The sequence below is a fragment of the Panthera leo genome, chromosome F3 (assembly GCF_018350215.1).
Source record: "Panthera leo isolate Ple1 chromosome F3, P.leo_Ple1_pat1.1, whole genome shotgun sequence".
NCBI lineage: Eukaryota > Metazoa > Chordata > Mammalia > Carnivora > Felidae > Panthera > Panthera leo.
The window spans coordinates 36788283-36814919 of NC_056696.1; the positions used below are offsets into that span (position 1 = coordinate 36788283).

The 26637-nt window shown below is 36.9% G+C and overlaps 1 protein-coding gene across 4 annotated transcripts in view; it reads right to left on the reverse strand.

Moving 5' to 3' along the window:
• Window positions 1–10213: 10213 nt before the first annotated feature.
• Window positions 10214–26637, reverse strand: part of DENND1B (DENN domain containing 1B) — a 254427-nt gene continuing 238003 nt past the window's right edge. For all 4 annotated transcript variants that reach the window (XM_042925713.1, XM_042925714.1, XM_042925712.1 and 1 more), the window contains 3 exons: window positions 13261–13334; window positions 12076–12292; window positions 10214–11032 (listed from right to left, as the gene is read on the reverse strand). In XM_042925713.1, the coding sequence (XP_042781647.1) occupies window positions 10496–11032; window positions 12076–12292; window positions 13261–13334 (828 nt within the window). In that variant the 3' untranslated portion in view covers window positions 10214–10495. The remainder of the gene's footprint in view (window positions 11033–12075; window positions 12293–13260; window positions 13335–26637) is intronic.

The following is a 26637-nucleotide window of genomic DNA, read 5'->3' on the forward strand; positions in this document are numbered from 1 at the left end:
CAAAAGGATAAACAACTAAACACTAACCACCAAGAGTAGGTTTAATTTGATAACATTTTGTTGTACAGAAAATTCAGTTAAGCCTTACTCTTAAGGTTTTTCTGTTATGGATATCTTAAAATTACTAGGTCCCTGAGGTCCAGAATACAGACATCTTCACAGGAACCCAGGATCAAATTCTCCTAAAAGTCTTTGTTACTTCTCTAACGCATTGGTATTTCATTTTCTGATAGACAGAAGGGAAGCCAGGAGGTCCTCTTGACTGATGATCGGAATAGTACGTGGATTTCAATCCAACTTCCCTCTCTGGCCAAGTACTAATGTAGTTCAAATATTGAATCTGTAGTAATAAGACTTAAGTGTCTCAAACTGAAGAGAAGTGAGGACAATCTAATAATTATAGCAACAAACTGCCATGTGAGTGTAAAATAGATTTAGCTATTTTTCCCCCATCAGTGTTGTGACCCACTAAACTTTCTTGTGTATCCGCATAATCGCCCTTTATGACCCATGGAAGGAAATCTAACTTTGTTCAATACTATTTACTTTTCAGCACAGATTATTCTATTCTGATTTAAAGTCTACCCCTTAATCAATTTCTGCTACCTCTTCCATCTAAGACAAGGGAGCAAACTGAGCTAGCTGGTGATTCCTAGGCATCTCCCTACATTTCTGCAACTCTCACCTTCTGGGTGTCCGAACACTGAAGTTAATTAAATCCAGGGATCTGAGCTCTCTCAGAGCCCAGGGATCTGAGGGTCCCCTCCTCCTGCCTCAACTCCCCAACTCATTCTTTTGCTGACAGTTTCACAGATGCCCAGACCTCTAGGGCTTCCAGAACTTCCCAGCCCACGTGAGGTTATCAGAATGCATGTTTTGAATTATTCAAACATATCTGGAACATACAAATCTGATTTTAAAACCAGTACATGTATTAATACTTCTCTCACATTTGATAGAGAAATGATCCAGTTCATTCACATCATGAAAAAAAAAATCACCAAATGTCTTGCATTTGGTGCCAAGTACAACATAATTAATTGAAATCAAACATACTTTCTGAAATCTTACCTGGGATGAGAAACAGTGGTGGTAGAAAAGATTGCACAAAACGGCCAAGAAATTTCTGAAAGGAGTCAATTATCCTGAAAGGAGGTTGTTTTGCTGCCCAGGGCAGAAAAAGTAGCAGAGCTCGGAAAGAAATGCTCCTATGCGGAAGAGGTAGTAAAGGATAGAAAAGAGAGGGAAGGGAGAAGCCAACTATATAAACACTGGTCTGGTGACATTTAAAATGTAATAGGATGAGAAAGGTTAAAAAAAAAAAAGTTCAACCCATAAGCAAGGATACCCAAGACAAATCACAGAATAAGAGGCAGCTAATTAGGCTGAAATTTCCACATTGCTGAGTATGTCATTCAAAATACCCGTGATGTCAAAAGGAGATCATGACCTGCTTTACAATGTGCCAAGGGTCGAATGTGATGCAGATTCTATCAAATAATTTAAATACAAATAAGTCTTAAATGACCTCTAAATTCTTCCCTGCTATGCTAACATTTTCAAAATCATTAAACAAACATGTAGAGAAATCACTGGAACAAACTGAATGTCAGTTGCTTGTTGTATACATTATTCACTTTAAATGTTAAAAAATACATAATGGTCTCTACTGTTAACACCGTTAGCCCAGACTAACCTACACCTTGTAATAAAATAGTGTTAGCAAAGCCACTTGAAAATCCTTTTAAAATCTTGAAATCAAAATCTCCAGAGACTTTTAGTTCACCTTACAACGGCAGGTTGTATCAATACATATCAATGTCAATATCAATACATATCAATATATCAATATCAAATACATATCAGTACCAAAACTCTGCAACAATCCCCCCCAATAGTATTCCTTGGTAGTTGTACAGAATGTTACTTTGCTATAATGTGATCACCCGGTTTTTAAATATAATTTTGATGAGAAATCACTGCTTACATTTTTCTAGCAGGAAGTTTTGAAAAGACTAATTTGAAGTGCCTCTCAACTGTCATTTGTTTAGAAACTCAAGAGGTTTTCTAACAGTCTGTCAATAAGCATGTCCCATATATAAGGAGCCAATAGTATAAAACAGAGCATTTCCTCCTCACGTCTGTCTCACAAGTTGGGATTTTTGCCTAATGGGTTGTATCTAATTCGGACATTTATCAAATCTCTGAAAACTTAGCTATTGCTTCAATATGCCTTTTTAAGTTTACATTTGGGAGAAAATTGAGTTAAATTCTAAACGAGTACCATCAGTTTATTTCGGTATCTCAAAGTGAGACCTCAAATTAGAAACTGGAGTTATAAAAAGGAATTTGTGCATTTTCAATACATTCTTTAAAATTAAAGCCAGTTACTAGAAAACACCATCAACAAGAAACAGTCTCCATATTTGAAGTAAGTTTGATTCAGGGACATTTGGGTGGCTCAGTAGGTTAAGTGTCCAACTTCAGCTCAGGTCATGATCTTGCAGTTCATGGGTTCGAGCCTCGTGTTGGGGGCTATCAGCTCAGAGCCAGGAGCCTGCTTCGAATTCTGTGTCTCCCTCTCTCTCTGCCCATCCCCCACTCATGCTGTCTCTCTCTCTCTCAAAAGTAATAAACATTAAAAAAGAATAAGTGTGATTCTAAAGTAACAAAACCAAACTGAAGAGTAAGACGTTTGTCACCAATGCTGCTTCTTGAACAGGAGAAAAATAAAAACGTTGTAGATAACATCTGTGAAGATGTTGAAAGGGTGTTTAGATGCTCTGAACAGCTTTGTGTAACAGTGGCTCCACATTAAAAAATTCTTAAGTTATACCTTTCCTTTTTCTCAAAATTGGTCTCACCAAGCATTCTCTTACAGTTACCATGCATAGTCAAAATGGGGCTCCCTGACCTGCTATCCAACAACTGCACCTAAAATTAAAAGGGATGAAAGAAAGGGAAGAGATACTACAGAGAACATGTATATATAATACAAAGGTTAGGTGGGATTGAATTAACTGAGCTGGAGAGTATGGGGGAAAAAAACAGAGAAATGAAGAATCTGTACATTAACACGATCTTACCAAATGTTACCAGGAAATTCTGTACTCAAAAAATTAAAATCTTGCATAGTACATTTTGTGAAAAAAAAAAAAAAAAAAAAAAAAAGTCTTGTCCAATAAAGGGGAAAGTCGATAGAAAAGAAAATCATACGGGGAATCCACGTTGGGCATGCCATTTAATTTCTGTCCTGCATTTCTGCCTAACAGAATGGAGGCTGAAACCAAACTGTCAGGTTCATACCCCAGCTTGGTCATTTGTTGGTATGGGGCATTAAGTATATTACCAATCTATTTTATTCCTCAGTTTCTTCAGGTCTACATGGGAGTAATTACAGTATCTACTCCAGCAACTCTTAAGGGCACGGTCTAGGTGCTTTCTTTTTTTCTTCTTTTTAAAGTTGTGCAGCTAGTTCTAATAAAGAGCTAGGTTTGAGAGCTACCGGATTAGATAAATATAAGATTCATATAGCTTTATGTTACAGTTTCATGCTCCAAAATACCATGAGTTCAAACATCTACACAACAGTTTCTCAGTAATAATTCATTCTAAGAACAGATAACTTCTATTTTAAATAAAGAGATGGAAAGCTTCAGGGAAATTAAGTAACAGACTCAAATCAATGGCAGAACTTGGGGGAAGGTTTTAATTCACCTGGAAACATCCACAGTACACTATTTTATTTTTATGCTATTCATACTATATTTTTCATGTATGTGCAAATTTTTTATGTGTGCTGTAACTCATTCTGTTACTTCTAGGCAAGAAAATTCTGACTCACTACATAATAATACTCCAAAGAGGATATTTTCTTTCACTTATACATAAGGAAATCCAATTGTGTTTTTTGTTTCTGCATTAATAAAATAAAGATATGACCACCTCTCATACACAGACACTGAGAGGTATTGAAACTAACCCTTGTGAACGTGGTAGGCAAAATGTAAAAAATTCAAATCAATATATACCTGAAACTAATATAACATTGCATGTCGACTATACTTTGATTTAAAAAAAGTTAACTTTTTTTAAATCAATAAAAGTTAGCTAAACTTTACGTGTACAAGGATAATCTCTCTTTTCTTGTTGTCAGACCATAGCTGCTTCTATGGAAACAAGACAATCTCAGCATATTACCCCCCAAAATTCTGCAACTGAAGGGAAATTTCATGTTCATTTCAGTAGGAATTTGACTTTTGCCCTAGGTGCAACTATCATAGCTCTTGGATGAGACATTCACCCTTCCAGTCTCTAGAGCATTGTTCATATACTTTACTGTATTTCACCTCTGTCCTCGACTTGTAAACGAAAATCAATAAATACAGTCGTTTGGCTTGGATGGTCCTGCTCTGGTACATTTGGTGACATTCTACTTACCTATTCTATGATTTTAGAACCGAATATAATTAGTTGACCATACATGAAGGAATGGATACCTCTCAAACAGACCTGTCAGAAAGATTCAGGCTTGAAGTTACACTGCAACAGTCACAAAGCTCAGGGATGAAGACAGTTGGGTCCGACAGCAGGTCACCTAGAACACCGAGGGAATAACTGGCTAGTTATAAAAGAAGAGTCACCACCATGCAAAAGTTTAATTATGACCAATTTTATTTCATAACTGCATTGTTGGGCACTTTATGGTAGTATGTAGTTCATCCAATATTTGCGTTTGCATATTTTTTTAAAAATCCCCAAACAACACTTTTATGCACAATGTCCTCCCAATAGTAGTCAACTTTAGAGATGATTTATACTGTAGCCTCAAGGATGCAAGAACACTGAAACAAATCTCAATGCTGGGTAGGTGTTTACAGATATCTGTCACCATGTCTAGCAAAAAAGCTCAAGATGTTCAGTACTTTTAAACAGTTAGTCATTTAAAGCAAAAGAAATAACCTTTGGAAAAGTTCCATTTTGAACCCCTCATGTACCTTTTATAGAAAAAAAAAAAACCTTTATGCATATTAAGTTGTGGACTTCATGCAGTTCATACTTGCTTGCTGTTTTAGGCATTGCTGTAAGTACTAAATCGTAACAGAGTCAAGAAGTCTTGTTTTTGGTATATGATCATTAGATGGTTCTCAAAATTACCACATGGAAGTTATACTTGATGCCTGTGGTGCATTTAGCATGCACAGGGTTCTAATTCTGTCCTTTCCTAAACATCACATAACCAACCAGAGGGTGGATTTGTTAAGGTACCTCATTAAGGCTCTCATCTGAGAAGTGAAATAACACAGAGACAAAAGAGACCTGGACATTTATCATATCAAAGAGGTAATCATTTGTGACTTTGCAATCTTTTAAGATAAAAGATTGCATGTTTTAAATTACTTAATTAAAGAATGGTTTGAAGGAAAACACAGCTTTCTGGATAGAAAGCATCCAGCTAATATTGCTGTTCAGTACCTTAATTTTTTGGTATGTTTGCAGATCGCATCCAGAGCTACAGATATTCCACAGTGCTTTTCTGCTTCGTTCAAGTATAATAAAAGTAGAAATCTATAGAAGCTCTAAGGTTAAACAAACTGTACACCATACAAAAATTAACTTAATTTGTAGACAGTCAAGGAGTATTGGCAATGCCCTTTATAAATCTTACCAAAGATTCATCACAAAGGATATTACAATCTACATATGTGGTCATCACCATACAAATGCCATTTAGATTTATGTGGTGGAACTGAATATCTGTTACATGTACACATGTAAAATCACCATTTTGCACTATATACATTTCTTTTAAAGTAATAGTATTGTCAATACTAACCTAAGGTTCAGGATTTCCTTATTGCATATTTATTGTTGCTGAGGCAGTTAGTTATGATACAATAATGCAATATCCATAATTACTTTAAATAAACAAAAACATTTCTCCTGCCAACAATATAAAGGATTTTTTTTTCTAAAATCACATAGAACATTGCTACATACAATTTTACACAAATACTGAAAAACATGACCTTAAGGCATCTGCTAGAAAAGCAGATGTGCATATTTATATGAACTAAATTATGCAGGAAAAATATTGCACAAAATCCTATTATTTTCAAAATAAAATGTGCATCTTTCTAAATACACATAATTCCCTATCATGACCAAATGAAAATGTGAAGCGGTTTGCTCAAAAACAATTCTGCCTCTTAAGTAAGCTTTAAGAAACAGACATGAGCAAAGTACTGGGCGCGACACAGGAAAGATGTGAGTACTGACAGAGACTCTGTGAAAGCTATTTCCTTATAAGAAGTGCTTTGGGGGATGAGATTTGGGTATTCGTTTTACTTTCTGAAACTTACATTCTCATTTACAAATATCTACCCAGAATCAGGGTCTGTTCCTCTAAACAAAATGGAATTTGCATCAGAAAATTTATTCATGAAAATAATCTTTTCCTGAAAATCCAGATTTTCTGCATGAGAAGGGAGATCTAGTGCTGATTATGAGAACATTCACAGTTTTCTCCTCTCGATCATGAGTCTACTTCATGCTATTTAAGAAACAACTAATTCATGAACATACCTGAATTCTACCATCAGGATCTTAGCACAGAATCCTAACAACAGCACTGACACAGTTTTAATTTAAGAGGCAGGGACAGCAGAGACCGTTTCTAGAGAATGCTATTATCAAGATAAAGACAGTAAAAATTAGTTTCCATCAACATGCACCCACACCCTCAGTTAGCCCTAAGGTAAGTAAAGTGGCCCTCAGTATTGCAAAGAAGCATCATTCCTTTATAGAGCCCTGTGCTGCCTGGTGAAAGGATTGAGCATAGTGGTGACAGACAATCAGATAAACAAGGACATTTAGTTTCTAAGAGCCTCTAAGTCTGTCCTTTAGAAATAGATATCTTAAAATAGCAGCATTATTATACTTCATTATAATAATAAAGTTAATGAAATTGGAAATAGTACTGTGGTTCTGTACTTAGAGCATTTTCTGATTAAGCAGCCTTAAAAGACTTTTTTTGATGTTAGAATCTTGGGCTAATAACTTCTAAGCAAAATATATTATTATTATTATTATTATTAATGAGATTTATAATTTCTTTTCCTTTTAAATTCAAATGTTTTAATTGGTTCCTTCAGAGCAGAGACTAGGTTAATTATTTTATTTCCTAAAATCCTCAGATACTGTACCTTGCATACGACTGATAAAAGTCAATAAATACTTCCTAAGTGATGAGTTATCCATTTTTAATCAGGAAAATAATCCTGCTATATTTTGGTGCCTTTCTAAAATATGCTAAAGTGGGTAACCATCAAAATCTGCCACTTAACAACATACTGACTTAACAAAACGACAGCTTCTAAATTCACACACTACTCTTCCATCCCCTCCTGAAACACCACAAATGCAATATTTAAGGGCAAAGAGGATAAAAGCCATGGTGGGATTCAGGGAGAATTATGATGGTTTAGAGGCCATATGAAAGACTATTTACCAAAGCCAAACGTCCTATTCATTTATACAACTCTGTTGTGGAACAGATGTAGCTTCTTGGAAAAAAAAATTCAAATAGCAGGGGAGTTCACAAATATTTCATTTAGTTATAATAGAAAATATAAGCATAGCAGAAAATAAGATAATACTTTTGTTTATTTCAGAATTCATCTTCACTTCACTTCACTCTCCCTACATCCACCGCAGCACTGGGAAGTCTAGTTTAAGAGAAGACTTTGAATACTCAAAATATTAGTGATTTGAAATACTAATACTTTCAGATTAGTAGTCTCTTGGATACTAGTCTTTTGGATTCTTTCCAAGAACAACATGTACAGATTTTGTTTTTGCTGTTGTTGTTTTTTTTTAACACAGAATATAAAAGCTGACTTTGCATGTTAAAATAAGGCACAAATCCAGTTTAAAATACCTTCATGCAAACTTGCTTGTGAGTGGCTAAATACCCTCACAACACAGTTTTGTAGTCAAACATCTCATGAGGGGACTGGACGACAGAAGAACTTACATTTCTGAAGCCATGATGTCTATTAAGCAAATGGACTAAAACCCCAGCTTTACCTATGCTACACTCACAATATTCCCATTCCCATGCCTCATTCGAACAGTCGTGTTAAAAAAGGCTTTTCTTTTCAAAAATTATGAAGAAATATTTGCCAAGCAGATTCACAACCAGAATGACCTTTTTTTCCTTCTCATTTAAAATAGCTCTTCTGATAAGTTGACTTCTTTTACTATACGCTTCAACAAAGTAAAACGGAATTTTGTAATGAGTATATAAAGGCAAAATTTGACAAGAACCTTGAGTCTTAACTTTTGTCTTAATAAGGATTAAACACTTTTTTCCTTAATGTATACTGAGTCCATCCTTATAAGGAAAATAAGACTTGTCTTCCTTTATAAACATGAATGAATAATTGTCCTCAGTAAAACATATCCACTTAAGATTTTGGGATGTGGTTGTAAAAAGAAAAAAACTTTGTCATTTCTTTAAATTATTTAAAGACTGACCTGAATAAATATTTTTAAGCAATGTTTTTAACAACACCCCTTCCAAGATTCCTTTTTTAACTCGCAAGTAAATTCTTTCAGCAAATGTTCTAGGGTACAGTCCTGATGAGGTTCTTGAATGGTTTCTCAAACATCTTTTCTAAAGTGACAATTTTATAAAACTAATCATGATTGGGGATGTACAGAGTGTATACTGAATACACAAATACCAAATTAACCGTAACATCACTGCTTTTGTTTCCTGATTTTTTTTCCTGACAAACTAGCTTATCATGAAGCAGTCAATGCATGATTCCTTGTGAGATGAATTTCAACATTTAACAGTGAATTTGAGGGAGAAGAGACGAATCTCCTATGCAGAAGAATTCCAAATAATTTATGTAGCTACTCCACCCTCTGGGAGAGGAAGCATAAGCTCTACTCCTTAAGAGTGGGCTGTACACAGTGACTTCCTTCCAAACAAACACTACCGTATAGGAAGGGAGGGGAGAAAGTGTAGTGGAGAAATCTAACACACACCACCTAAGCTAGGCTATCAAAGTCAACATGAACATTCACGATAAATCATGCTGACATTATGTACCTTGGATATGATGTAATGAAAGTGACACTTCACTTCTGGAATCTTCCTCCCCCCAAACCCATAATCACAGTGTAGTCATGAGGAAAATAGCAGACAAATTCTATTAGAGGGACATTTTACAATTTATCGGACCAGATCAGTACTCTTCAAAACTGTCAAGGTCATCAGCAACAAGGAAAGTCGGAGAAAATGTCACAGCCAAGAGGCATCTAAAGACACATGACAACCAAATGTAATGTGGTATCTTGGATGGGATTCTAGAACACAAAAAAGACATTAGGGAAAAACTAAGGAAATCTGAATAAAGCATGGACTATCGATACTGGTTCACTGATTGTGGCAAATGTACCATACCAATGTAAGATATTAATAATAGGGGAAATTGTGTATAGGGTTATATGGGAACTCTCTGTACTTTCTTCATAATTTGTCTATAAATCAAAAACTTCTAAGCTATAAAGTCAATTATTTTAAAAAGTAAATTTGAGATGATAAAAATATTTAATGTAGAATTATTAGTTAAGAAAAAAAAAGATAGGAATATTTCTTTATCAGGATAGTTCATGTTATGTTTGGCTTTCTGGGACTGGATTCCTAGATAGCAAAGGCATACAGAGAGACTGGGAAAAAAATTTAAAGTGTCTCATTTGTAAACAGAAGTCATCAATTTCACATTGTAATTCAGCACTTCATATATTTCACTGAGTGAAAGGTAAATGTGTACCTTTATACGTTTTGGAAAACATGGCTGCAGTGTCCACAAGAGAGCTTTTTAACTTTGAAAAATTAATTTTGTCCTTGATTCAATGAATAGAAAAAGGCATTATTGCTCTGCAGAACACTTATAACTTATCCTTCAAAATTTACAGGTAATTCCATAAATTATTAAAGTATGCTAAATATAGGCTTAAGATTAAGGCAGTTAGTGGGTCAACAGTTTCAGTAGTTTCAGGCTAGTTTTGAGAAGTTTTGATATCCTGATCAGTTCATGCTCAACCAGATTAGAATAGTAGCTACTGGTTATGTGCAAGGGTTATATATGCATACTTAGTTTAAATAAATGAATGGCATTAAGCACCAAATACTGGGAAATCATATGTTCAACATATACTTCCAACATACATACAAACTAGTACCTGATTTAAGAGCACAGTAGGAGAATTAGCTTTACATTTAAAAAAATCAATCAATATATAATCACACTCACGAGATGAATGAGTGGGAAAAATGTATGCTCCAAATGAACAATAATTTTTTAGACAATCCAACAACTGTCATTCCTACATATAATTCTGTTTACCATAGAGATTACATGGAATCCTAAAATGTCTCCATAGAAGCTTAGATGCACGTGAGTGACTCTTAACTGTTGATTTAAGTTTGGTTTCCACTTGTGTTTTCCTCTGAAATGTTTAAGTCTTGCTGGAAGGCAGATGTTATGTGACATAACGACACCACTTCATGAAGCAGTCCACTATCTTCTGAAGTCTCTTTGGCTTCTTTCCCTTCTTTCTCCCAAGGGACAAAAGTAGATGAATGTCGCCCAAGGCTGGGTATAAGCAGATCATCTGAAATCTGGCTTAGTGTTTCCTTCCTTTCTGTTTTACACTTTTCATCTTCGGAAACTTCAGGCGAAGCTAACTGGAAATCCAGTTCTGAAGCAGAAGCTGCCTTTTCTGTGACCGCGGGCCCCCTCACATTGTCAACACTGAGGTGTTTTTCATTGTTTTCCTCTTTCAGGATAAACAGAGAATCTGTCCAACCACTAGAGGGAACTCGCTTCCGGGGAGATGGAGGAAGGTGTTTGCCATGAAGGGCACTATCATCTTGCCCGAGATGCCACTCTACTTGGTCACCAGAACCACTGCAAAGTAGGGTCAGATTATTCTCACTAGGTGCATTGGATTTATTCTGAAAGCAGAAACCACAAATTCAGAAAAATTTTAATGAGTCTATAGTATTACTTCAGCAAATTATTTTCCAGTTTGAAATAAATATTAGTATCTTTCATGGCTGGGAACTTGAAGTTCCTCGTAGAAGAAATATAGCATCAATAGTGAATTCTGAACACCTGCAAATGGCTCTATTAACAAGAAAACATATAAATATATGTCAATAAAGATGAAAAATTAAATAAAAAGAACTTGCCAAGTCCCCTACCCCCCAAGAACCCAAACAGACCAGCTACCTCGTATAGTCAATGCCAAGTTCTGGAATTACTTACAGTCACAACATGGTTGCCATCACTCATACTTCCATCTCTTGTTTTTTCAAACATTCAGTTCAATTTGTTTAAAACACTGCTCATTTTTAAAGTAATATAATAAAAAAATTACTTGAATTGATACATTTATTAAACACTTTTTTGAAGATCCAGGAAATATAGAAAAAAAAGTAGAAACATTTCAGATCTAAAAAAGTGCCCAAAAAAGACAACTATAAAATCAGATCGTAAGAGACTATTATGCTTGATAAAAGAACATTTTTTCTTTTTTTGATTTTTCTTTTTAAATTCTTTGATGTTTATTTATTTTTGAGAGAGAAAGAGACAGACAGACAGAGTGTGAGCAGAGGAGGGGCAGAGAGAGAGGGAGACACAGAATCCGAAGCAGGCTCCAAGCTCTGAGCTGTCAGCACACAGCCTGATGTGGGGCTTGAACTCACAAACTGTGAGATCATGACCTGAGCCAAAGTTTGACACTTAACCTACTAAGCCACCAGGAACCCCAAAATAATTTTTTTTTTCAATTAATGACAATAACCACTAGAATCGGACACAAAATTGGAAAATACTGGAATTTTTCGTGGTTAAATTTTATATTTTTGAAGATTTGACTACTTACCTGTTTGAGGTTAAACGCTTTGACCAACTAGGACTATATATAACATGAAGCAATTCATAGCAAAGGGTAAGTATGTTTTCATTTAATTTTAAGGCTGAAAAATCAACTAACCGTAGGTTTGTAATCAATATCATCCATTGATCTGAAGAAATCCAAGCTCTTCGCTGCTGCCAGCTTTCCTTGGTCAGAGCTGTGTGTGCTCAGTGTATCTAAGATCTCTCCTAGTAGGTCCATTTCACCTGAGTAAGGAGTCTTTACTCTTGCTTCAACGGAGTCATCGCTTTCATAAAAATCAGCAGAAGCTTCTTCTCCATCTTCAGAGGATAACCTGGAGGAAAATGAAGCACATCCTAGTAGTTACAGTCACGCACAAGGCATACGAGAACCTTCCCCCGGCTACATTCAAGCAGTGAGAGAGTCTTAAGACCAAAGTGCTTTTCAGTGGAACAACAGCGAAATGGCTAACTGGTTCATGGTCAAATTCTTCATAGAGATGTGTATATACCAATTCAAATATGGGAAATTTTGGGTACATGCACAAAGAAAAAACAAACAAATAGCTATGGGTCCTTAATCTGGAAGCAGAAGCAAGGCTTTTCACACAGTCTAATTCTGTGGGATTTGGGACATTAGCCTTAGAGATAGTAGACGGAACACTTGGAGGATTCGCTATAGCCAAGTTAACTCTCAATATTGGTATGTGGTTTTCTCTTTATTTATTCATTTATTTTAGAGAAGAATGCATATTCCTTTATATAGACAAAGATACACTTAACAGAGAAAAAAGAGTCATTCCCTATGTCAAACTTGTTTAAAAAAATTAAACACCTACTATTATTATTTTCCTTATTTATAGTAAAATTATTTTTAACATTTTGTATTAGAATTTCACCTTCTGATATCACCATGGACTTAAACCCCTCCTATCCCCGTGACTCAATTTATTTTAATTGACTATTATCACTGTTCCTGCCATTTAACCTGCCCCTCTTTACTAGGTGGGTAGGAGCCTAACTTGGGTGGGCTTCTATCTCTCCTTTAACACTATTCCAGATATTTCTGTAGGCATCATCGTTTTCCAAGAATAAGATATTTCAAGTCTATCTTTCTTCCTATCTCAAGATTCATCCCCCATGAGACTCCACTGAGCACTGGCTCTTTTTGCTGAAGAACACCGTAAGGCAGCAAAATCTGATCTCTAGGACTGTACATTCTTTCAACTCTCTTTTGAAATCCTAGAACTCCTGCCTTTCGGCCACAACACTTAGTAGGATTCTAAAATCCATCACGACTTACTTGCTTGCTCTCTCGTCATGGTCGTCATCATACAGAGCACTATCAAGGCTCTTAAGAGGTCTTTTCAAGCGTCCCTAGAGAGGGGAATTGACAATAAAGTGGCATTAGTAGTTTAAATAAGTCTTTTTCATAAATTTTAAAGGAAGAATTTTATTTGGCAAGGAACACTTTTATTGTATGACCCCTTTTTTTAAATTTTATTTTTAATGTGTATTTATTTTTTTGAGAGAGAAAGAGAGAGAGTGCGAGCGGGGGAGGCACAGAGAGAGGGAGACACAGAATCCAAAGCAAGCTCCTGGCTCTGAGCTGTCAACACAGAGCCTGGTGCGGGGCTCAAACCCATGAGATGTAAGATCATGACCTGAGCCGAAGTCCGCCGCTTAACTGACTGAGGCATCCAGGTGCCCCATGACAAGAACACTTTCAAAAGAAATATGCATTAAAGGTTTTTGAATATTACCCAACAACTTGACTAGCTGTTCAGTTATAAGGGGAGGGAATCAGGCAATATTTATGTCAACATTTACAGCTCAAACTAGTAAACAAGAACAAATCACTGGATTGGACACACACACACACACACACACACACACACACACACACAGATCCGGTCTGTCAGTCCCTGGATTAAAACTACTTGACTTATAATCAATCATATCCCCATGTACTTATCCCCCAGTTTCAATAAGCTTCCATATTTGCCAATCTTCCTTCTTTTATCCCATGTCTCCAATTATTTTAAAGCCGTGCTCCTCCAAACTGAGTATGCATACAAATCTCTTGGAGATCATGGTGAAAACGTAGATTCTGACTCTACAGTGGTTCTAAGGATGAGGCCGGAGTTTCTGCATTTCTAATAGGCTCTCCGATGAAGTTAGTGCTGCCTGATCTGCACGTTATTTGCTGAATAGCAAGGCTTTGAACCAAAGCTGGACAACCCATCATTTCACCTGGAAACACTTCATTGTGTATCTTTAACAGATAAGTGCTCTTTAGACACAACCAAAATATCATTATCATACCATACAAATTAACAATTATTCTTTAACATCCTCTATTCTCAGGCCGTTTTCATATTCCCTTATTACCCCCAAAATATTTTAGTTTGTTTATCTGGACCAGAATCTCAACAAGGTTAACACTGTATTTGGTTGATGTGTCTGTCAAGTCTCCTTCAGAGACTATCAGTTCCACTTTCTCCACCCTTTATGCCATTTGTGTCCCTAGACATGTGGTTTGATCCTCTTCCTGTAAACTGGCAGTTACATCTGGAAGCTTGGATAGACTCAGTTGCTGGGTTTTTGTTTTTCTGTTTTTGGCAAGAACATGTTATAGGTGTTGATGTGTTTTTTACTGCACCAGATCATTCAGACCAGGAGGCACATAATGTTAAGTTGTCTCACTTTCGGTGGCACTAAGATTGATTAATGGCTCCAGGATTCAGGTTGGCTGATACCATCCACTATGAATTTTTGTTCACTTGATGGTTTTAGCATCCCGTGATAATCCTTGGGTAAGTTAATTATGCATTAGGGGCTTCAAAATTATGCTTTTCAAAAGCATTTCTTCTATCTTTACTTGTTGGCATTCTACCAAGAATTTTGTCCTATGAACTATTTTGAAATTCAATGTGTACAGGAGAGGTAGGATAAATCCTTGATTCTTTCTTTTGCTTAACAATTTCCAGAGTAATGAGTTTATACCTAATGATCTCTAAAAGTGAGCTGTGAGGGTTTTTAAAAAGGCACCATCATTTGTACATATCTCATATGGCTCAGCCTGTCACAGTAGATTCTTCTTGATGTTTGACGTCCCATTATTAAACTATACCATGATTACATTTTAAAAATGGCTCTTAACGGTTAGAGATATAGCTTGAATACTTGCAGGTTAAATGATGTGTGATGTGCTATTGGGTATTTACTTCACAATAATCCAGTGGTGGAGAGGGATCATGGGTGGAGCTGGCACTGAAATAAGATTGACCACACGTTGATAATTGTTGAAGCTGTATGAAAGGTATCCAAGAATTCTTATAAGCTTTTCTTTACTTTAACATGTTTCAATTATGTTAAGTGTTCTTTCCACAATGAAATAATTTAAGTTTTTTTTAAATGGTCCTATCTTTGATCCAGTGTTAGTCCACTCAGGTTGGCTCTTGTGTCCTTTAAACACAAGTGACCTCAGAGGTTCTTTAGTAAGCTTCTTGCTTTTGGCCCAACATAATGTCTCATTTCAACTTATACATTTTCTGCATCAGACCTGGAATCAGTCACTTCCTGTAAGAGTTTTGGTTTCTGTAAGTAGGAAATGGCACATCTTTATTATTTAATTTTTTTTAAAGAAGTTTTTTTTAATGTTTAATTTTGAGAGAGGGAGAGAGAGAATAAGTAGGGGAGAAGCAGAGAGAGAGGGAGACAGAGAATCTGAAGCAGGCTCCAGGCTCTGAGCTGTCAGCAGAGCCCGACGTGGAGCTCGAACTCATGAACCATGAAATCATGACCTGAGCCACAGTTGGACGCTAAACTGACTGAGCCATGCAGGCACCCCAGGAAATGGCCAGAGTCTGAGTGCTATAGGTGTCCATGGCTGCAAAGCATCCTTTTGAACGGATGGCAGCAAAACTGAAATTCGTAGACTTTAACCATGACATCACCAGAGAAGTTTCTGTCTTCCAATTCTGATCTCCCAATCTAGATAATTGTTTTCTTCTTTTCCTTCTCCTCTTCCTCCTCCTCCTCCTCCTTCTTCTTTTTAATTTTGAGAGAGAGAGACAGAGACAGCACAAGCAGGGGAGAGAGGCAGAGGGAGAGCAAGAGAGAGAGAAAATCTCAAGTGGCTCCATGCTCAGCGCAGAGTGGGATGTGGGGCTCGATCCCATAACCCTGGGATCACAAACTGAGCCAAAATCAAGAGTCAGATGCTCAACTGACTAAGCCACCCAGGCACCCATGATAGCTGTTTTCTTCTGTTGCAGACATAAAGAGTAAGCAAATTTCTGGAATTCATAATTCAGGAGTGGATCCCTACTCATCTCCCTCCTCTATGCCAGTGCTGAGAGTAGAAGAAAGGAAAGAATGTATAGAGAAATATGATCTTGTAGCCCCTGCTCAGAATGTGTAGTGAGCTTCTCCACAAGTTTGGTTACTAGCTATGTATTTGGGGCCTGTAACTATAATATCATTTTATGACTACAAGTTTAAAGTATATGAGGAAAAGTAATTTGAGGAATGGCCTAGGAACACAACTACCACTTACAATATTATTTCTGTAGGAAAAATACATTTCTTTCCCCTCCATCCAAAACTCACAAAATATAATACAATTCTTTGTTTCTAAAAATCAGTCATCATTATAACACTGACCTCCGTATAGGCTTAACATTATGCCAGCTAGGGGCCTTGCATTCAATTCTTTCTGAAAAACAAAACAAATCAGAACTAAAACCAAACAAAACTATGAGGGAGCTGAGACTTCATGCTGCTATTTAAAAAATAAAAAAATATTGACTATTTAAGAACTAATACAAAATGGGGTACCTGGGTGGCTCAGGTGGTTAAGTGTCCAATTCTTGATTTTGGCTGAGGTCATGATCTCACAGTTTGTGAGTCTGAGCCCCGCTTCGGACTCTGCATTGACAGTGTGGAGCCTGTTTGGGATTCTCTCCCCCCGCCTCCCCGCCCTCTCTGCCTCTCCTCTGCTCACTCTCGCTCTCTCAAAAAGTAAACTAAAAAAAAAAAACTAAGAGAAAGAACTAATACAAAATAAGATAATAAATACATAGCTTAATATTTACGTTCGTAGAGTACATTGCCAAGCACTCTCATATACACACACAGTGGGGCTAGGTTCTGGGAATACAGAGCTGAGTTAGGCTGAGTCTCTGTCATTGAGTAGCTCAGAGTCTAATAAAACCCATGATAAATTCAGAAGTACGCCACAGAAGCTCCATAATTTGCCCAAGCTCATACCACTTATCGAGAACAGGATAGGTCTTTCTCTCCTGTGTTGCCAATCCCTTGTTCATTTTCTCCCACAAGTTACTTTTATATTCTATCTACGTCTGCCTAGATTCTTGGTTTTTGTTTGTTTTGTTAATGACAACTTTTTTTTTTTATGAAGCTACTTCACCTATTTGTGAAACTCATACGTTTGAATTTGGTTTTATATGTCCTAGCTAGGTGACAGTTCTATCAATTTCTACATAGGGATGCCGTTAAATGGTGTATCTTGTGATGAATTTTCACAACAGAGTTAGTTAAAATTAGAATTACAACTGATTAATGTTTTCTTTCCTGTGAGTGTTAAGCTTTGTACTGCGCATATTCTGAGTACACTTTCTTACAAATTGTTTGTCTTTTTTTCTTTTAATTTTTTTTCTAATGTTTATTCTTGAGACAGAGACAGAGTGTGAACAGGGGAGGGGCAGAGAGAGAGGGAGACACAGAATCTGAAACAGGCTCCAGGTTCTGAGCTGTCAGCACAGAGCCCGACGCGGGGCTCAAACCCACGAACTGTGAGATCATGACCTGAGCCGAAGTCGGACGCTCAACCGACTGAGCCACCCAGGCGCCAGTTTGTCTGTCTTAAATAAGCTTCTAATTAGCAGTTGCTGACTATGTATCAAGCAGTAGGGACTGCAGCCTCTGCATATGAAATGACAACGTCCAGAGACACATAGTGAATATGTCAACTGCTTGATGACATCAAATTATGTAATTTGTTAAGGTCACACGCCCACAAAAGAAAAACAAAAGGAGAAAAAAGCTCCAGTTTGATTCATATGCAAGATAGAGAAAAATGGCAGCTTATTTAGCAAAAGCATTATCAGTTTCTGAGCTTTTATGAACCCAGTTTATCCCTATATTACTGTTTCTGGTAGACTGGGACTCAGGGATTGTACTTTCGGGGGAAATAAAGGATTTTTTCCACTATGCCCAGAACATACAACACTGGGCAAAAAGACCCGGTCACAATTTTGTAAATAGAAAGCTTTTATGGATAATAGGTAGCAAATAAGCTTAGACTGCAGAAAATATATTACGTATTCTTTAGGATCTAATACATAGCCAATAACAGCACATCTTTACCTGGATTCATAAATCACAGATATATCATTATTGAAAACCGGCCTATGAAACTAGACAGAAACTGAAATATAAATGGCTAAGAAAGAGAAAAATAATCTCAATACACAAAATAAAAATAAAATCTAAATATATTTATAATGTAAAATATATGCTCTTTTTCTTAATACAACTGACTTTTGGGAAGAGGTATGCATGTTTATTTTTCTAACTAGAATGATAATAAGCAGATGCAAATGCTGGTGGAATGAATTTTGTGTATTATATGGATTCAGAGAAAACAATCTATTTCTGACCTGGATAGAAATCTCACAGTAAGAAGTGCATAACAGGAAAGTTTCCAAGGGTCAATAAACACTTTCATTATAAATTATTATCTACAAGTTCCTGAAATAAGCACCAAGACACTCATAATATGGCCTCTGGCTGGGAACAGATTTTTTTTTTTAAGAATGATTATAAAGTGATTAAGAGATGACATGGTACAAAAAAAAAATGAGGGAAAGAAAAAAAAAAACCCTCTCTTCTTCTTTACTGGAAAAACTCCTACTTATGCTACAAAGCCTTCTCTTCACCTGCCCTCTGTGTAGCCATGTATTGGCCAAACGTCTGGCCAATGTATCAATTGCACTGCGTTACTTGTTTGTGTGGCCGCCTGCGTGGCTGTACTCTGAGCTCTTGAGAAGTGTGATCCACCTAATGTTCTTTGTGACCTCTGAGCTCTTTTGTATGCCTTCTCAGCACGGAAAACACTAGTACGTATATAATAGGTGCTTCCTGGATGTCAGCGGGATAAAGAGATGCCAACAAGTCAGAGGAAAATGAAATGCAGCTGCTGCCTTATTTTTAAGGAGTGCAGAGAAGCAGCTTTTAGTTGGTTTTCAGTAAATATTTGTTGAAGGAAACAAACAGAAAAGATAAATGCCTTTGTGTTGCTCTTCATCTGTCAGGTCTCGCAAGACCAGGCTCTGCCTGCCCTGCCCACTTTAGTCACTTTGTTCTAACCCACAAGGCATCACCACGGCCTTCTTTCAGTCCCTTATGGTTGCCTTGACTTAATCCACTACAGGACCTTTGCATCCGCTGATGCCTCTCCCTGAACAGCTCTTCTCTTACATTTATTCCCCTTCCCATCCCCACTATCTCTGTCTGTACCCATCGATTCTCATTTGAAAATCTAAGTCTCCGCCCTGTAGAATGCTACGGCCTCTAACCTGCTAACAGAGAGATCTTTTTAAACTTAACAATGCTACACTCCTCTTTAAGTAAATCCTCCAGTGGTTCCTTACAGTTTTCAGAATAAATATTGTACCTCTTGCCTTTGCCTAGAGGGATCTGGCTCAATTAGCCTCTGAAGCCTTCACTTGCCATACGGATGTCTGCTCCATTACCACCACACCCTCTTCCTTGCTTGTAGGTTTCCCGTGTTTTCTGCCTCTGTCCGACACATGTGTTGATGTGTGTACCAGAACGTCCCTCTCCGTGGTGTTTCCCCTCTTTTTCTAATTATCCTTCGTGCCCTGGCTCACGAGTTCCCCTTTCAGGAAATACTTTCTCAGTCATCTTGTGTGTTCCTAGAATACCTGTACACGTATTTCTCATGGGACTTGTCCATCCCGCTGTACTGTGGTCATGGTTAAATTCTCTCTCTCCCACTGTACAGTGGTAGATTCTTGATGGCAGGTATCTTGCTAATTTACCTCTCATACCCTCAGAACCAAGCACCTGTGTGATACATATTCATGTCAGAAAAACTGTAAAAAACTTTGAAAGGAACAAGAGTATGGAGTGTCCTATCAGTGGAATTCTGGATGGTGTTTAGAAGCCTTTGTGGGGTTATCTGATTCTACTGTACTCTGCATCTTTCATTGCCCTTATCTGCCTTGCAAGGATACAACTGGACACAAATCCAACAACCAAGTAGTAGTTATTATGGAACAAAGGCTGGTGATATTTGTGGAGCCAATGGCAACAATGCCTTCCCAGGAAAACCTGCCTGGTGCCTGTTTGACAGAGTCTAACCTTACAGGTACCCTTCCATCAGGACAGGGACCAGCAAATTGGGAGAACTTTTCAACACAAATTCACCCTAGTTTATAGGTATTTTAGATAGAACTTAGAAGATGTCTTGGCTTAGTTTCCTAGCCTCAAGATAGGAAAGAACAGACTTTTATAAGCCCAAACCAAGATTTCTTATGAAAACTTTCAGAAAGAAGTAAATTCTGTGGCCTTGTGCTGGTCAATACTGCATGGCTCAAGATTTATCAAGAAAAGTCAAGAAGACTTATATGGTTAGTTAATTATCATTCTTGCTGTTCCAATATAAATAATCAGGACAAACCTAATGAGAATAGCCTTCTTCTTTTTTTTTTTTTTTTGATCACAAATAACCCTTGAGATTATTATTACAGGAAAAACTGTAATAAAAGATTTTGAAATGGGCAAACAACTACTTGTGTCCTGTCAAAGGACTGTTGGGAATTGTCTAGCATTTCTTTCCAGGATTATCTGATACTATAGAGATCCGTACCATTCATAGTCTCTGACTATTTGTAACCCTACAGGGACAGAAGTTAACCTATGGAGGTCTGGTGGCAATACGAAAATTTTGTGTTCATAGAGATGAATTGTGTCCAGCATAGATGTAATTATTATGGTGTGGATTTTGGTGTTTTTGGTATCTGTTAACATATATGCTTCAGTATTCCTGTCTTAAGTATTTGTTCGTTGGATTATCTGTTGTATCAGTAACATTTTACTGTTACTGTAACATTTTACTATTTCCCTCATTAGTTAATGAAAAAAATAAAACAATGGAGTTGTATAAAATTATTCCTTAAAGTAGGCATTTAATGTTTCCTGAATAAATGAATACCTCCATACACAATAGGTCGTTTCTGTTGAGTATTTAAGTGAATTAAAAAACTGATAAACTATGTGACATAAAGAAGTAAATGCTATCTTAATTGCTTATGTGACATAAGTATTTTCAGTGTCCAGGAGGTACAGAAAAGCACTATATTCATTTGTTCACTCAACAAAGATCACAGAAATGCCTTCAATGGGCTAGGTTAGGGTACAATGATGACTGAGAACAAGGCTCCCTGCCCTCATGTAAATTAAATTTTAATAAGTTGGACATAAGTTGAATAATCATAAAATAAATATAAAATATAAATGAGGTTTGGATCGAGCCTTGAAAGGTCAGTAGGTATTAAGTAGATGATGACAAGACAGAACAAAATGTGCAAAGGTCCTGTGGTGGGATGATCATAGAATATATAATGGAATGAAAGACCGCTATCAGAGGGGGCTATAACCTGTGCCTGTGCACAGGGTTCTTTAAGGGTGCATTATTTTGCAATTAGCTTTTTGATCACTAGATGGCAGAGATATACTAAGGTGGCAAAAAGCTGACTAAATTTAAATTTATGGATGGTTTTAAGGAAGTGGGGGAGATCAGAAAATCTAGCAAGAAAAAGTGGGAGATGAAAAATTGGTTGGGGTGGGGGCACAGGCAAACGACACACCCCAAACTTGCAAGATCTGATAATGGAGAGTAACATTGAGAACCTACTGAAAGCTGCTATTGTGCATTCCTTAAAGTAAGGTAGTAACCACATCTCAGTTTTCAAAAATTCTTAGCATTTCTTCCTTCCACAAAGATCCATTAAACACCTGTTACCCACACTACTGTCTTCCATGCTGTGAGGCATACAAAATAAAAAGATATCCCTCCTTTCAAGATTTTCAATAAATATGTGGTAAAAATGCAAAATTATTGAATATAATACAGTAGTTATAAATACGAACTATCCTTCATTGTAGGAATATAACTGAACTCAAACTTTTTGATCATAGATGAAAACTTATTTAAATGACCATTAATACCAGTCATGATTGATGTCAAATTATAATATTTACAATAAGTAGGTTCAGTCAACATACTAACAACAGTAACAATATAGGACTGTAATTACATACTATAAATAATGGCAAATTCTGGGATCAAATAAATAAAGAGGTTTCAAAGTTGCTGTATGGTCATTTCACAATGCAATGGTCATTTCACTGTTTCACAACTGCACTCACAGGCTGTACAAATTAGCAAGTAACTTAGCATTTGCAGCTTTTGTGGGAGCCAGTACTACATGAGAAGAAGGTACATCTTTTGAATGCAAAAAGACATCAGAAGAAACAAAATAGAGTTTTGGAGAATTTGACATCATTCTAGTACGAGGAATTAAAAATAAGATGGGGCACTGGATATCATAGGTCCTCCATCAGACTCCGGCTAGGTTCTACCCACATACAATTGGAAAAGAAAAATTTGCTCACATGGAGATGTGAAGTGTAAAATTCACATCTAGCATAAAGATTCATAAAATTTTGGAAGTAAACACTTGTATAGCAAGGGATGCTTATTAAGCATGTGAGAAAATACTACACTAAAGCAAAAGGAAAGTTTTCAGCATGGTATAAAATTTATTCAAGAAGATATCTTACTAGAGAATCTAGCTAGACATTGAATAAAACAAAACAAAAAAAAATGGACTGGTAAAAACAAGGAGGAAAAGCATTTCTTATGAAGGAAAAACCACAAGCAAATGTACGCAGAAAGTGACAGGGGCAGAGGGTCCAAGTCATGAAACCATCAAACTTAACTTTGAAAGAGACTTCAAGAAATAAGTTTGGTTCAGCTACAATAAGCAAGATCAATGTTTCCTTTCTTTTCACCACAATGGTTTCCGGATAGCACTTCTGACAGTTTGAATGGTGAGAAACATTCCCCTGGTGCACAATGACCAGGTGATCTTGCAGTTACCATTTTTGTCACTAGATGGCAGACAGATCCTAATAAGGCAAAATGTTGAGTAAGTCTAAATTGACGGGGGGTTGGGAGAAGGGGGAAAAGTAAGGGATATATGTAAATGAATGGGAAAACACACTTTTTTAGACTTCATAAAATTAAGATGCTTTTAATATATGAATTTTTTAAAAATTGGTACTCTCTGTGCTACTGTCCCCATTTTAGGGTTGAAGTAACTGAGGTCCAGAAGTGTTACCTTGCTTACCCAAAGTCCATAGCAAACCCCCAAGCTTAAGACAAAATAAATAAAAATTAAGTATACATGCATGAAATAATATGAAAAAAATGAAACTCTACCATATGTAATTATAATGGCAATACCTTAAGAATTCATGGCATTTTACTGAAGGGTTTTAAAACACATGTTGCAATTTATTGGTAGTGGCTAAAGCAGAGTGAATTGACTTATCTATGACTGATTTGCTTCAGCGTGTTTGATATTTTACATACTGGACTGTTTTTCATTAAATACCTAATTTATCACAAATTTTGGTCAACATTTTCCCTATTTTTTTTTCTTTTTTTACAAATTAGGGAACCAAAAGCTTAACAAAGTGAAGTGTCTTGGGGAAGATTAGACTAGTGACAAACCTAAGATTCCAACCCAGGTGTTCCAGTTCCCTGAACAGAACTCCTTTTGTTAAAATTACATTAGACACATAAGTTCTCAGAGACTCAGAAGAAATAACTGTCTGAGAATTAACCCGAGAAAGACTTTCTTAAAATGGCAAGTTTTAACCTCATTTTTAAAGCGGACAGTTACAGAATGACCATGAGTCTTAATATTCTTGGTAGGTGAAATGGCACAGTGAAGAGACAAAAGATTAATACACTTTTCCAAAGACACTGAAGACATATTCCTGTCAGGGCAAAAGAGTACATTGGAAGGATTAACAAGATATGTATTTGGTGAAGTCTGATGAATTCAGCTGATGAGGGCTGTTATTAGACTAAGGAAATAAGATTTTATAGAAGCATTAAAATTACACTTCTGAGCAGTTGAGTGCTATGTGAGACTAGTTGAGGAGGATGACTTTGAAGTGGTCCATGGGGCCCCTGGGTGGCTCAGTTGGTTAAGCATCCAACTTCGGCTCAGGTCATGACCTTGTGGTTTATGAGTTCCAGCCCTGCATCGGGCTCTGTGCTGACAGCTCAGAGCCTGGAGCCTGCTTCGGGTTCTGTGTCTCCCTCTCTCTCTCTCTGTCCCTCCCCTGCTTGTGCTCAGTCTCTCTCTCTCTCTCTCTCTCTCTCTCTCTCTCTCAAAAACAAATAGAAACACTAAAAAAATTTTTTTTAAAGTGGTCCAGACACATCCAAGAGCCCTTTACCAGTTCTTCCAGTTCGCCACGATCTGGTCTTTTTGGTTAGCTTTATTCACTTAATTCTCTATGATTCAGGTATCACCTGACAGATGATCTCTTATAAAAGTAATATTTCATTTTAAGTACATTCCTGTCTTACTAAGTCCTTGAAACCAAGAATCATACCCTTTAATTCATTTTGCCTCTAATTCCACTTCCATTTAGAATGTAAAGAATAGCAAAAGAATGTCAACTCCCATCTTAACAATGACAAAAAGCTGGGTTATTTAAAAAAAAAAGTCCCACAAATCCTAATTCTTCTTGGACCTATCAGAGAGCTGAATTGTAAGGCAACCAAGCAAACCAAATTCCAAAGGGTTACAAGCCCTTCTGAGGAGAGATGAGACACAAGACCTATTTCCTCCAGGCAAAGCACGAGGAGAGAGGTAGCTGGCATATAAGCAGGGGAGAAGAAATCTGCTAAGATAATAGCCTTAAAGACCAAGTATGAGCTAAGATGTCAGTTTGGAATAGTTAGGAGTCTCAAAGGCAAGGGGAGATTGTACTCGCAAGCCCTCTTCCACAGATAAAATCGTGTGTTTGCTAAATCAGGCAACCCTATTACCTGGTGCTACAGGGAAAGGCTAGGGGCAAGACAGGAGACTGAAAAGAGCTCCCCTTGGGGGTACAGGCAAGCAGGAGGTGATAAGCTGCTGCAGGGAGGCATGTATGAAGCCCTACTTACTTTATAAGAACATTCATTTATGTATAAGAAAAGTCATACAGTCATGGCATACAGTCAGCAAACTCAATCCCAAAATTCTGGGGGAAGGAAAAAAACAGAAACTCCTTTAGGGAAGAGCAAGAAACACTCAGAGGCACAGGACTCTACTCTGTTAACAAGTGGAAATCTATCACCAGTGGGGAGGGGCAGGCAGCCCTCAAACTGCCCATGACCAGTCGCAGAAATAAGAAAGTTTATCTGCCATGAAAGGAAGTGGAGGGATGTTGAGAAAGCCCCAAATCTGAGGCACAGTGGCACAAGACCTGCTAAGGCTGAAGCTGGACCAGAGCACATAAAACCCATAAGGCTAGGACTAAGTAACCAGCAACAGAAGTTAATTGCTGGAGGAGGGGCAAAAACATTGAGAGAGATCCCCTATGTGGCTCTAATGTAGCTAAGGGTGATGGAGAAACACCAAGAAAAACCTGCCAGAAACTTCACTGGTAGTAGTCCACTCTAAGCGCAAGATAATAGCAGCCAACTGCAGGTAATGATATCAACAACAAAATCCAAGGCAGTTCAATTTGTGATGCACACATGGGGCCCAGTACTCAAGAACTACCAGACATAAAAGGTAAGGGGAGAAAAAGATGGATGCATAAACGGATGAGATGACAGTAGCAAGATGAAATCCATATAAAAGAGTCAAATTGAAATGACAGAAAAAAAAACCATAAGAGAGAAATTCTTTTGATCAGCTCATCAGCAGACTGAAGAAAATAAAATGAATGAACTTTAAAACAGATCAATTCTATTGACCAATCTGGCATTTCTATATGCTAACAGTGAACTCTCTAAAAAAACCCAGTATGGCACTGGTATAAAAGCAGACATAAAGGCTAATGAAACAGAATCAAGAGTCCAGAAATAAACCCACACATATATAGTCAACTATTTTTGATAAGGATGGTAAGAACACTGAATGGTGGAAGGATGGTCTCTTCAATAACGGGTGCTGGGAAAATCGGATATTCACAGGCAAAATAACAAAACGGCAAAAATTTCATCTTAAACAAAAATTAACTCAAAATGAATTAAGGACTTAAATATAAGACCTGAAATCATAAAACTCCTACAAGAAAAAGCTCCGTAACATTAGTCTTGGTAATGACTTTTTAGATATGACATCAAAAGCACAGAAAATGTGCAACAAAAACAAAAATCGAGTGGAGCTACATCAAACTAAAAAGCTTCTGCACAGCAAAAGAAACAATCAACAAGATGAGAACAATCAACAAAATGAAAATTTCTTCCATTCTCATGGAATGTGAGAAAACATTTGCAAATCATATATCTGATAAGGGGTTAATATGCATAATACATAAGGAACTCATG